Below are 12,568 nucleotides of genomic sequence, written 5' to 3'. Positions count from 1 at the left end.
CAGCATCGTTAAAAGAGAACATTTTTCCGCATCATTTCACATCAAGATGTCTAAGAAAAGGTGTTTCAGTGGAACGAGCAGTGGAATGTATTTGTATAGAGCAAATGAAAGCTGCTTAACCACAACGTTTTTTAAAATCTTAGGGGGGGAAAAGACTCATTTTGAAATTGGTCTGCAACTGCTAAGACGTGAAGGGTAAAGCTTGTTTGTTTGTTTTTAAACTGGGTGGATAACCATAGTCTTAAAATAAGCAGGGAGTTGACTAGACACCAGTGATACGTAGATTACAGCACACAGGGACCTATGAACAAGAATTCAGGTAAAATGTCGCAACAGTAGGAAGATGCTTTTATCAAGTCAAATAATTTGACCAGATCAGCTAAGTAAGAAAGTTTGCAACATTCCTTTGAAGAAAATGGGAAAAGCAGGTAGACCAGGAGCGACAATACCACTGATAGAGTCAAATAACACATTTGGGTTACCTCTGCTCTTTGAAACCAAGTTTGGCAATTCTTTCATCTCTTAGTGAAGTGCTGACAGAAACTAAAATATCCTTTAAATGAAGGACATGAACACTTTAAACAGAGAATAGTCTCATATATCCCAGGAGAAGGTTCAAAATAGGAGCTAATCCGATTTTAAAGAACATATTTCATCTCAAACAGAAAGACAGTGATCAGTAACAAATGTTTTCGAGAGATCAACATTGTTATTAATTGTTAATAAGTCCCCCTCTCAGCCACATTGCCACACACTTTTGCAGTTTTCTTTTTTCTTTTTTGCAAAAGATTACATAATGCTGCTTGTTACAGATCATATGCACAAGTAGTCCATGTCAGCTTATTTGACAAATATTTATACATTATCCTATTGTACCCAGTGATTTTTTTCTCCTTTGCTGTAGGGAGGAGCCAAGATTTTCCTCCATGCAGGAAAATCCCTGGTTTGGCTTCCAAGATGCCAGATGAAGAATCGAAAGTATCAAACTATAGAGAATTGGTAATACAGGAGCCAATGTCAGCAAACAATCTGACCACTCCACACAGATTTCCTTACAGTGCTGAAATAAATGGCAACATTTGGCAGGTAGGAAAAAGTGAAACCAAGTGCTCTGAGTAACACATACTGTCCAATTCATGAAATATATAAGCCCTACAGAAACACAAATAAAACACTATTCAGGGATTTTTTTTCTCTTATATTTTAAGTCACTAAGACCAACATAAAGCCACACACACTAACACATTCCCTACGGAAACCGTATACCTTCCATATTTCAGCTCTCCAACAAAAACACTCGCTGCCAGGCTTCACTCGAAAAGACAGAACTTAGATGGAGAGGGAGTCAGCCAATCAGAACTTGGGAGATTTTTGATTTTTTGACCCCTTTTCTGTGATTGGGCCTAGTCGCCACCCGCCCCCTTGCGTTGATTGGTCAGTTTTCCCGGCTCTGTGGAAGTCATTTGAATACGTCTGGCTTTGTGGGTTATTGCGAGCTTTTGCTTGTTCAAATACTCAAAGAAGCAAGAGCGGAGACAGACAGTGGAGAAGAGCACTGCATGGACTCACAGCAGCTAAAAGATTTTCCTGTTTGTTACACGTTTAGCGTCTCCTCGACGTGAGAAAGACTCGAAGTAGCGTGGAAAACCTGTTTTCCTTTTAATTTTCTCAAAGGTTACTGGCAGAGACACAGTATTTGGACGCTGAGTAGCACCGTTTCAGAGGTAAGTTGTTTGGAGTGTTGCTTATGTGGATTTTTCGAGAAAGGATATACTACTATTTATTCATTTTGTGATAATAAAACTATTTTTGCTATTGAAATATAAACAGATAACTTTCGCATAGGCATAATCGAGTTATAGAAATGCCTTTTTTTGCGCAAAAGTTGATTAAAGTTTCCTTGTTTTTTTTTATTATTATTTAAAAAACGTATTTACTTCACCTAATATTTGAAAGTGATCTATATCTGATGAACTATTTTCTCTCTAAACGCCCAGTTTCACTCCCGACCTGTTGTTGTTGTTGTTATTGTGCCACCCATAGGAGTTTATAATTAGGCTGGTTGTCAGACTCAAACGAGTATTACTCACCAGCACCTGCGATGGGACCATGCTTGCACAGCATGACTTTTTCACAGTCAGCTTTTACTTTTAGTGTGTTATGACTCAGTCTGAACCCCATCATGCTAAGCAGGCATGCTGGGCTGGTTTGTGTGTGTGTGTGTGTAACAGATTGTGTGAGTGTGTCTGTAGGGAAAAGAAGAAAGAATGGCAGAAAAAATGTGTGTGCTGATGGCCAAGGAAAAAGCCTCCACACACTTCTACACAAACCCACAGTCACTTAAAAGAATGTCAGTACTCTGTGAGCTTGTGAAGCTGCTTAAATAAATCTCACATTAAATAGTTAAACTAATTTAATTATTAACTGAGGCGGTCTGAAGGGTGCCAGCAACATTTGAGTCTTTGGAACTACCTCAAAGTCAACTTACTCTAAGTTAAAATTAAATGCTGACATCTGTGTGTTGTACAGAGGTTGGTAGTCAACCCCTCCATCCCCAAACAAGCTTAGGTTTAATATAGCTTTGTAGTAGTGTTTATCCTTTCTGGCTGTAGGTTAATACTGTACTAGCCTACCAGATGATACGGGAGACAGGTGTGTGTATTTGTATGAAAGTGCATCACTGAATCCATTGTGTATGGAAATAGAAGAAGACAACAGGCTCATAAGTGGTTGAGCCCTGTTGTGCGTATCTCTCCTGTCGATCTGAGTCTGGTATTTGTGTCCGGCTCTGTTTGCCTATCTATCAGATTTTTAAACCAGGCACCGGGTCCCAGCCTCTGGTGTTTTGCTGTGGGCCTCCCCTGACCTGCACACTTCCTTGCGCCACATTTGTTTGGACACTAGGGCTGTTTCCTCCTACTTTGGTTTGGCAATTTGGTTGGTACTTTGATGACGTGTGACTTTGCTTTCCTGCACTCAGAATGCAATCCTGAAGCATTATAGGTTGGAGCTTCTGATGCTTGGACAGCCAAGCAGAACAAAACAACATCTGGACAAAGATATGAAGAATTTCATCAAGGAGGCTTTTTCTGTAATTGCAAAACCCCCAAAGTCAATGTGTCAGACAATTTTTACCTAAAGGGATTTGAAAATCTATTGCATACCCAAAAAACAGATCTATCCTCCCTTTAAAATCACTGCATGTGTCTTGATTTTCACTACTGATGTGTCCTAAGTCCTTGTCATGTCCCCATAAACACATTAAAAAAATTTCCTGCACAGAACACATGAAGGCATCTTGGTCCATTGGCATGCTGCATTTATGGGGCTGTTTGAAAATTAAAATCTGACATGGAGGAGCACTAGAATGTTCTTCACACCAAATGTATTGGTGCAGGGGAGACCTGCAGCAATACATTTTGTATTTTATTTCAACTTACCCTGGTGGGAGTTTGAGATGATTGCTTTTGTTTGCACAACAGGGTGTAAAGGGGCTTTATTTTTTCAATTAACACCAGCAGTTTGCTTTAACTTGAATCATTCGGTGGCTGTAAAAGAATAATTAAATATATAACTAGTGTACCATTGTAGAAAGCATAATTGGCACATGGTGAAGTGATTAGCAAGCAATATGTGGTAAATCTGTCCAGTCTTATAATCTTTAAAAGGTTCAGTTGGCTGACTTCTGATGTGCTCAATCATAAAAAATTAAAAGAAGAGCCATCTTATTTTTCTACGATATTATGTTGTGAGGTGAAGTTACTAGTCCTCCCACGTAAATCGACAAATCGTCAGTGACATCATTGTACAGCGTCTCTTTAAAAGGTTAACTCTTGTACACGCAAGCCACAAATAAGTGTCATGAGCACAGTCTGAACTTTGGCCTCATTATTGATAACGATAATCCCGGCTGTCAGGAGTTTCCTCCATACTGTCATGCTTCTCTCACTCACCCACCTTGTCTGTTGTACCTCATTAGTGTCAAAGTACATTGGGTACAAAGTAGAAGTAAGATAGCATTGCAGTACATTGACATCTTAAAACTCTCACAAATAGTTTTATGGATCGTCTTATCAGGCGCAGGCTCTGCCTTCAGTTTACTCCGCTGCTCCTCTCATGACACCATTTTTATGGGTACACACTGTGTTAACCTACCTGCTGAACTTTGTGGAAGACAAGGTGCTAATTTAGAAAACGTGACTGTTGTTTTCTTGCTACTGACCAGCTGCTTAAAGTCTTTGAATTTTATTAGATTTTTTAAAAACAAAAAAAAAACAGGAGTCAAACAAACCCCTGTCTCATCTAAGCTAAGGCAGTTGGTCCAGGCTGTTCTGAGGTCAGTACCTTGTAGCTTTTATTTTGTATAAATAAAGCGATCTCTACTAAGGCCAGTAAATGGGTTTCGATATGCTGTTTTATTGAAGTCATAAACAAAAAGTCTTGTCCTTGTTTAAGCCTGGCAGATTATTATTTGTGACTTCACTGCACAAGAGCTATAATAAGAGGTCCCACCTTAGAGAAGAATGAGTAAAGTCTGCTTTTCTGGTTTGACTGATGTAAAAATGATCCCAGGCTCAGCTCACGCAGAGGCTGGGCGTCGTATGGCCTGACAGCAGAGACCAGAGTGTGTGAAAGCTGCTGTGTGTGTCTGATCTGCTGGGATCTGCTCTGATCTCTTCCTGGGGGTCTTTGTGTGGTTGTTAATGCCATGACAGGATAGATAATGCTTCTATTGTTGAAGACCTCCTCCCCTGCCCCGTCCCCCTCCTCCTGTAGGGCACAGCATTGCTAGGTGTACTCTTTAAAACCACATTAAATGGTTTTAGAAAAAGGTATTCTGACAACGCCTTCAGATTCATTAAAAGCCAGACATGGGCAGCTTTCGTGTACAGAAGACCTTTTTAAATCCGCCGAATTGGCTTGTCTTGTTGTTGCGGCGCGAGCACGTTTTATTGGTGTAAATCCATTAGTGGATGAGGTTTTCCTGCTGCACCATCAAAAGTTCAATTTGTTTTAACCATTTCATGACATTTTAGCCAATGGGCGCTGCAGTCTTGTTTCGATGCCAGCTGGTAAGAAAATGCACAGACGTTTAACGGTCTAGTACAAAAGTGGTTTTCTTGGTAAAAATGTTCTTACATCACTGTACATTTTTTGCTTTTTCCTGTATTATTATATTCACATCAGTCTGCTTCTTAAGCCTGCAATCTTCAAAGTTTACAAACAAGACAATATAAACAATGCTTTTAATATGAAATTATACTCCCAATGCCATCATTAAGTCATTCACGGAGAGTCCAACCTATGATTTAGAAAGAGTGCAATTGCAGTGCAGCAGCGGGGAAACCGCAACTATCCAAAGGGTCAATTTTTCAGGAAGTCCGTGTGGAAAAACACAGGATTGTTTTCCAATTTCTTAGTTATCCCCCTTTGCACAAGGTCACCTTCCAATGCAAACAGAAGGACAAAAGGCATCTACACTGGAGTAAATATTACTGAGAGGACTCTTATCTCAACTTGACCACCGCAGCCATGCTTTTCCAGATTGCATTTGTAATTCGAGGAAGGTAAAGACACTGTAATCTCTAACTAAGTTAGAAGAAGAACAGCAGGCTGAGATCACAGAGTTCAAAAGATGGTTTGGCACTGGACTGGCTTACACTGGCAACATGCCAAACATTGTGGTATATGTGTGTGTGCGTGCGTGTGTGCGTGCATCGCTCAAGCCATCATTTGTTTGTGTGTGTGTGTGTTTGGATTATACCGGCATGGGGCTAGGCGCCATTGTGGACAAGGGTGTGTGTGTGTGTGTGCGTAAGATGTTGGCTCAGGCAGACACTCCTCTGTCGGCACTGTGATGTACAAACAAAAGTCTGCTGGATTCCTGCAGGGTTTTGTTTCTGGCACAGTATATGTGCATTGCTCGTATGTAACTGTGTGTGGCTCGCTTATGCTGGCATGTGGTGCCAAGACAGACAACAGTAGCAGGATAAAGATGGCTCCAGAGTTAAAGCACGCCTCGGTGGTGATCTGGGATCAGCATACCCAACTCAAATCCAATTATATTAACCATTAAGACAAAGGGAGGGGGGGGGGGGGGGTCACTGCTGTTGTGTCATCTGGCAGGTTGTTGTTGTGAGTATAAGCTGATTTGTAGAAATTTTCACCAACAAATGACTTTCTCCAAGCTGTAAATGTCCAAAGGAGAAATGTTTGTGTTCAGAACCAGAAAGTATAGACAGAGGAGGGGTAAAATTATGTGATTAAGTTTAATTCCTTTCACAGACATTCCTAAGTCTTTCCTTTGCGTGATGGAGTTGCTTAAACGTATTTTCACAACACTCGGCTTCCCAGAGAGACGGGCAGGCTAACGCAGTAAGACGCTGCAAGAGACACTAGTCACGATTTTGTGACTTCAAGTTGACTATAAAAGGATCGGTCTGTTGACAACTGTTGTGCCATAATTATTGGGAAACCTTTGGGAAATCATGGATTAGCTGATCAACGAAAGAAACTGCGTCATAATTATTCTTTAAAACTGGCTTGTGCAATGGAGTTATAATTTTTTGATGGTTAATTGGACATAGACACTGCAGTAAGGGTGAGGAGAAAGAAAATGAAAACAAAGATCTGCTTTAATTTAATCACAGAAGTCTTTCTACTTCATTCAACACCTACATGTCTGGTATTATAACTTGTCAGGATTTGTTTGACTAATGCAAAGTGTCACTTTGAAAGCCTCTGTTTCTACAAACTAAATGCAATGTTTTATTTTTATTGGGCCTCTTCCTGTGCCGTCCACTGTTTCAGATACCCGGGGAAACCTACTGATTGTTGCTCTTTTCCTGTTTAGGCTGTGCAATCATCTCTTAATTTTCCTGGGATATTTCATACCCATTTCCAGAAAGATTGGCTTTAGAATGAGGTTTCAGGAAGCAAATATAAATTATCTTTAAAAAAAAAAAAGAAACCCTCCCTGTTGCCTGTTTATCATATCTGGCTTATTGGGAATCTTTAAATTGGCTGGAAGATGTATCTTCATGTGAATTATGAAAAACATATATTCAAGATTGCATGTTATCCATCATGTATTTCTCAGCTGACTGAGAAAATGTATTATCATGTCATGAAATTGCATATAAATAGGCTGTTAATCTTTATTTAATAAACCCTAACCTACTCCTTGTATGTTTTGTAAAGGTCATCATGCCTCCAACAACGCCATATGCTGGGAAGTTCAGCTCCTGCGTCCCTTACAGCAGCAATGCCAACCACCAACAACCTACCAGCCCGTACCGGAGCAGCACTGTCCCGAAACCTGCGAGGGAGAACATCTACAACGGCGCCTACTCAGTTGGAGAGAACCCCTATGACATACCTCAGCCTCACAGCGGGGCTTATCGGAGCGCCTCTGTCTCCTCTGTGAATGCGAAGGAGCATCATTACACCAGCTGCGCTCTGTCTGAAAACCCATACTCCTCGCCGCAGCCTCACAGCCCTCGCCAGCACAGCACTTCCTGTCCAGGCCGCGCACATCGCCACACGAGCGGCAGCAGCGGCAGCAGCAGCGACCAGTCCTGTCGCAACAACAACAACGTAGCTGCGGCAAAAGCGCGGTTTTATGGACACGGCGTCACCACCAGCTACGGGGAGATGTGTTACCATGACAATAGCTTGGTGTCTGCATCTCTTGAGGCTCTGATCCAGCACCTGGTTCCCACAGTGGACTACTACCCTGACGTACGTTACAGGAAACATGGTCTTTTTGTGAGAAACGGAGTGGTCTAGAATAGACGAGTTGAGTCTGAGAAAAGAGGTCTGCTGTCCTGGCTGTGTTGACCTTTCTCTTCTTGTTCTTTCCTCCTCATCAGAGGTCGTATGTGTTCACTTTCCTGCTGAGTTCACGCCTCTTCCTGCCCCCCTACGAGCTCATGACGAGGGTTTGTCACCTGTGTGTGGAGCAGCAGCGGTCTGGAGATGCCCTGCTGGATAAGGTGGGCTGGCAACACACACAAACACACACAGGGCTATAATTTGCTTCTCTTCTCGTCACACTCACTCTCTGCTCCCACACAACCTTCCACCCACTATAAAATCCACAAGCTCTCTCACCCACATGCTTCTTTCTGAGAGAAAGTATTTATCTGCTTTTTTTTCCCCAAGCAAATAAAATCCAGGCAAGGGAACACTCGGAAACAGAAACTGCAAAGATAAAATAAATAATGGCAGAATATGCTCTTAGAAAAACAGCGAGCTACTCTTGTGTGTTTTAAAAGATATGAGGGCCATGCCATTTAGATTATTGACCAGAGAGAGATTTACTCACAAGATAAATCAAATCATGTCTGCCTGAGTGTCACTTAGTGCACCATCTGATGGTTTTCAGATTCGTTTCCGTGAGGTGGCCCCTAAGCTGGTGCAGCTGCTGACCGAGTGGACTGAGACGTTTCCATACGACTTCAGGGACGAGAGGATGATGCGCTGCCTTAAAGACATGACGCTTCACGTGGCCCGAGGGGACGAGGTTAGCATTCAGAGCTCCTGTAGTTAAAACTTCTCATGCAATGAATTTGCAATAATTCAACATAAATATCTCAAGTTCATTCACACCTCCCTGTCATAGTTTTCATTATTTGTGCTGTCTGTGTCACGCTGCAGTACTCTTGGCGAGCCATGCAGCAGATGACCCAGCGTCTTATCAAACGCCTCTCTGCCCTCGGCCAATACGAGGAGGCTGTGGCTGCGCTCAATGCGGCGGCAATGGAGCGTCCCGCTTCCTTGAAGAGCAAGCAAGCATCGGCTCAGCGGAGCGACGTACTGAGCGTGTGCGACGATCCCTTTGTCCTCGCCCAGCAGCTTACACACATTGAACTGGTAGGAAGTTGGCGTTAAAACTTAGGTGCCTGTGCTTATTATCGGATTCTGTAGAGAGAAATTGTTTTCAGTCCTTCGAAGCACGTCTGTAGATTATATTAACGAGCTTTTATGATTGTCTGTCTTATGCTGTTGTCATTGTCTTAATTGTTTTTATGTTCTGTTTTCTGCCCTCAGGACCGACTGAGTTTTATTGGTCCCGAGGAGTTCATCCAGACGTTTGCCATGAAGGATCCTCTGGAGAACCATAAGGTACAATTGAGTTTGAATGAAAAAACGCTTAGCTTAGCTCTACCTCCAGCGTTTTAGATCGAGTTTTGGACAAGCAGCTCACAAAAATTCCCATCTTCTCACTCAGGAACTTGCAGGCTTAGGTTTACTTTTCATTTCATTATTTGCTTTTTTCCTTTTGAACTTCTACATGATAAAACTGGAGACACGAGGAGCTTGTGCAAAGTCATATAAATTAATCTCATTCCAGTCGCAATTAGCAGATAGATCTAACAGCTACGGCTTGCTGCGTGCAGCTTTACTGTGTAAAGACTGCTTGAAAACACAGTAACATGACCTCTTTATAATTATCAGCATCAAAGGACTGCAGACGATTGCAGTTATTTTGAGTCAATTTTTATTGTTTTGATTTGAAGTATATTCTGGGCCTGCTTTGGGTGTAATTTGTGGTCTGCTTCAGTTAAAGTAAATATGCTTTGGAAACCACATCAGAGAATCTACTGGCAGATAGATAACAATTTGTGCAGTGTTATTTTTAACATAGCTCAGACACAGTATGAAAAAGTCCTTTTGCATATGTCTAAGTGAATCTGAGGGACCTGTAAGTGAGCTTGAAGGGTCATATTCAATCACTGCTGCTGAGAACAAGTGCTCACCCACTGTTTGTAGCCGTGCTCCAACCAGTGCTGTGCCAGTTATATAAGACCCATTTTGTATAAAAGAGCAGTTGAGTCAGCGAAAGGGGTCCTGAAGTGTAGAAGGGGAAGTTTGGAGTGGAGTGGGCTGTCGCTGTTGTGTAAGCATTTAATAGAGCCATGAATCTCTGAGATTACATCATCACAGACAAGTCAAATTTATTTATACAGAGCTTTTATAATGTTTGTTTATATAAAAGGGCCTCTGAGAAACAAGTTCACCACAGAGTGTCCTTATAGAAAAAAAAAAAACAAAAGGCACCAAAGTAGATGTAAATGAGATGAAAATAACAAGTAGACACGTCACAGGCTTCAGTGCAGGTCCAGAGGTTGTGTGGGTGTGAAGGCTGTCAGGATCCATTAGCAAAGGAAATTATAGAGGAGCAGCAGTCTGTCTCCTTCTATTTCTGATTTATAAAATAATTTATTGGCTAACCTTAAGAAGATTATGCCGATGATGCTGAATCTCGGGGAACAAATATTAATAGAAGACCAACAAGTAGCCAAAAGGTACAAACATTAGCTTGACTGATATGAGGAAAAAGTAAAACAAAGCGGAAATTAAAACATAATTAAAGAATTGAGCAGACCTACCTCCGAGCAGAAACGTCAATAACAAAAGGGTATTTTATTAGATGATTAAAATAGATAAGATCTATAGAAACCATATATTTGAAAGATTGTTAAGTTTGTCTGTAGTTGAAGTTGTTGGCTATCTGTGGATAAAAATTGTCAGTAAAAGAAAAACAGATACACAGTAACCAATTACTTTAGAAGCATGGAAAAAGCTGGAAATTGTTAGCTATGGCAGTATAACTAGCTTAGAGTATGAGTTGAATTATTAGCTAAAGATAATAGATAAACAGTGGATATAGCTCGCTAAGATTATGCTAAATGGTGGAAATTACTAGCTAAATGTAAACTTAAATAGCTAGGTAAAATCTTGTATAAAAGAGTGTTGGTTAAAGCTGTGGATAACCTGTTGAAATTTTCAGTTACAGAAATTGATAAAATGCAAATGTTAATCATGCCTTAAATTTAAACAGAGGGCAAACATTAAAATAATAAGCCAATAGCTTTGGTTAAATGCCGCGGACCGTTTGCTAGCTAAAAATGATAGATGATGAGCTGAAAGTAGTACAGATATAATTTAACCTCCTAGGACCTGGCATCCCCATATGTGGACATCACATTTTGGGTTATTTACACCAAAATACAAAATTATGCTCTACAAGGGCCTGATATCCACTTACGAGGACATTATACAGCTTCTGTTCTATCGAAATTTTAAAGGAATATCCTCATATGTGGCTCTGATTTTTCTTAGAAGCAAAAATCATGTAAAAAAAAAAAAAATCTGGTCATTCTTTGTTTTTACATTCATCGAGTCCCAAAATGCCCAAATATCAAAGAGAAATTAAAAATGCATGCTGTGGAAGAGTTCAGGTCTTAGGAGGTTAATGTAAGTTCACATTTGAACGTGAGTGATGGAATTTATGAAGGTGTCAGAGCTTTAGAGGTCCATAAAATGAAAGAGATCTAGGTTCTAAGATCTAATTTAATTTCGAAATGGTCCTTTCTGTGACTCACAGTTTTAAATGTTTAACTTCTTTCAAAAATAATGAAATACAGACAGAAATGCACTCAGATCTAGACTTGTTCTTTGTTTTAATTATGCCATAATTTGTGTTTCAGGGTTTCTTTCGGAAACGTAAAACTAGCAACCTGGAAGCTTACGTCAGCTGGTTCAACAGACTGAGCTATCTTGTGGCCACTGAGATCTGTATGGTAAGTTGTTGTGATTAGTTTTGGACCAAGGAACGCCTTTGAATGCACAGCTGAACTACAAACCACTCTTAGATTCTTACTACACTCCAAAGGTGGATAATTTTGTACATATATTGAATTTGTACTGACTTGCTCTGTTTGTTCCCTCATTTAAGCCGATGAAGAAGAAACACAGAGCGCGGATCATAGAGTTCTTCATCGATGTTGCTCAGGAGTGTTTCAACATTGGAAACTTCAACTCTCTCATGGCCATCATCAGTGAGTATTTGATGCCACACATACAGCTCGTTGGCTCGATCTGACCCCGTAAGTGCTCTGCATTTACTCACCCTTTCTCTGTGTCCAGCTGGGATGAACATGAGTCCTGTCGCTAGACTGAAGAAAACCTGGAATAAAGTCAACACGGACAAGTTTGAAATTCTGGAGGTAAGGACAATTGGCATGCAGCAGTGAATCCTGTGTAGTGTAATGTAAACTTAAGATTTCAAGTTGCTCAGGATTTCAAACCCTCACCATGTGCAAACTTTAAGCATGCCCACACGGATTTGCGTTTGATGGCCGTCTCTTGTGTGTGCTCTCATTCAGCACCAGATGGACCCATCCAGTAACTTCAGTAACTACCGCACTGCGCTCCGCGGTGCTACCCAGAGGTCTGAGACCGCACACAGCAGCCAGGAGAAGGTGAGAGAGCACCCAGGATTTACTCTGAAAATAAAAAGCTCCAGGTGGTGAATGTGTACGTAAATGACCTGGTGTGTTTCTCCTCCAGATTGTGATTCCTTTCTTCAGTCTCCTCATTAAAGACATCTACTTCCTGAATGAAGGCTGTGCCAGTAGGCTGCCCAATGGACACATAAACTTTGAGGTTAGGACACATTTCAGAAGATGATGTTGTTTAAATGATTAAAAACGGTCAGATTTGTAGCAGTACAAGTTCAGGCTTTTACATGTGATGTTGTGACTCCCCCTTGTGGCTAAAA

At 41.0% G+C, this 12,568-nt stretch overlaps 1 protein-coding gene across 1 annotated transcript in view; it reads left to right on the top strand.

Moving 5' to 3' along the window:
* Nucleotides 1-1,495: 1,495 nt before the first annotated feature.
* The window catches only part of LOC146514510 (ras-GEF domain-containing family member 1B-B-like), a 13,683-nt gene continuing 2,610 nt past the window's right edge, over nt 1,496-12,568 (top strand). Inside the window, exons 1-11 of the mRNA XM_085168666.1 lie at nt 1,496-1,724; nt 7,201-7,740; nt 7,872-7,994; nt 8,387-8,524; nt 8,659-8,874; nt 9,052-9,126; nt 11,496-11,588; nt 11,744-11,846; nt 11,935-12,014; nt 12,174-12,269; nt 12,358-12,453. Coding sequence (XP_085024792.1) covers nt 7,207-7,740; nt 7,872-7,994; nt 8,387-8,524; nt 8,659-8,874; nt 9,052-9,126; nt 11,496-11,588; nt 11,744-11,846; nt 11,935-12,014; nt 12,174-12,269; nt 12,358-12,453 — 1,554 coding nt within the window. The 5' untranslated portion in view covers nt 1,496-1,724; nt 7,201-7,206. The remainder of the gene's footprint in view (nt 1,725-7,200; nt 7,741-7,871; nt 7,995-8,386; nt 8,525-8,658; nt 8,875-9,051; nt 9,127-11,495; nt 11,589-11,743; nt 11,847-11,934; nt 12,015-12,173; nt 12,270-12,357; nt 12,454-12,568) is intronic.

The sequence above is a fragment of the Neolamprologus multifasciatus genome, chromosome 7, assembly GCF_963576455.1.
Source record: "Neolamprologus multifasciatus chromosome 7, fNeoMul1.2, whole genome shotgun sequence".
NCBI lineage: Eukaryota > Metazoa > Chordata > Actinopteri > Cichliformes > Cichlidae > Neolamprologus > Neolamprologus multifasciatus.
Note: the sequence above shows the minus strand (reverse complement) of the source record. Positions and strands in the feature narration are given on the sequence as shown.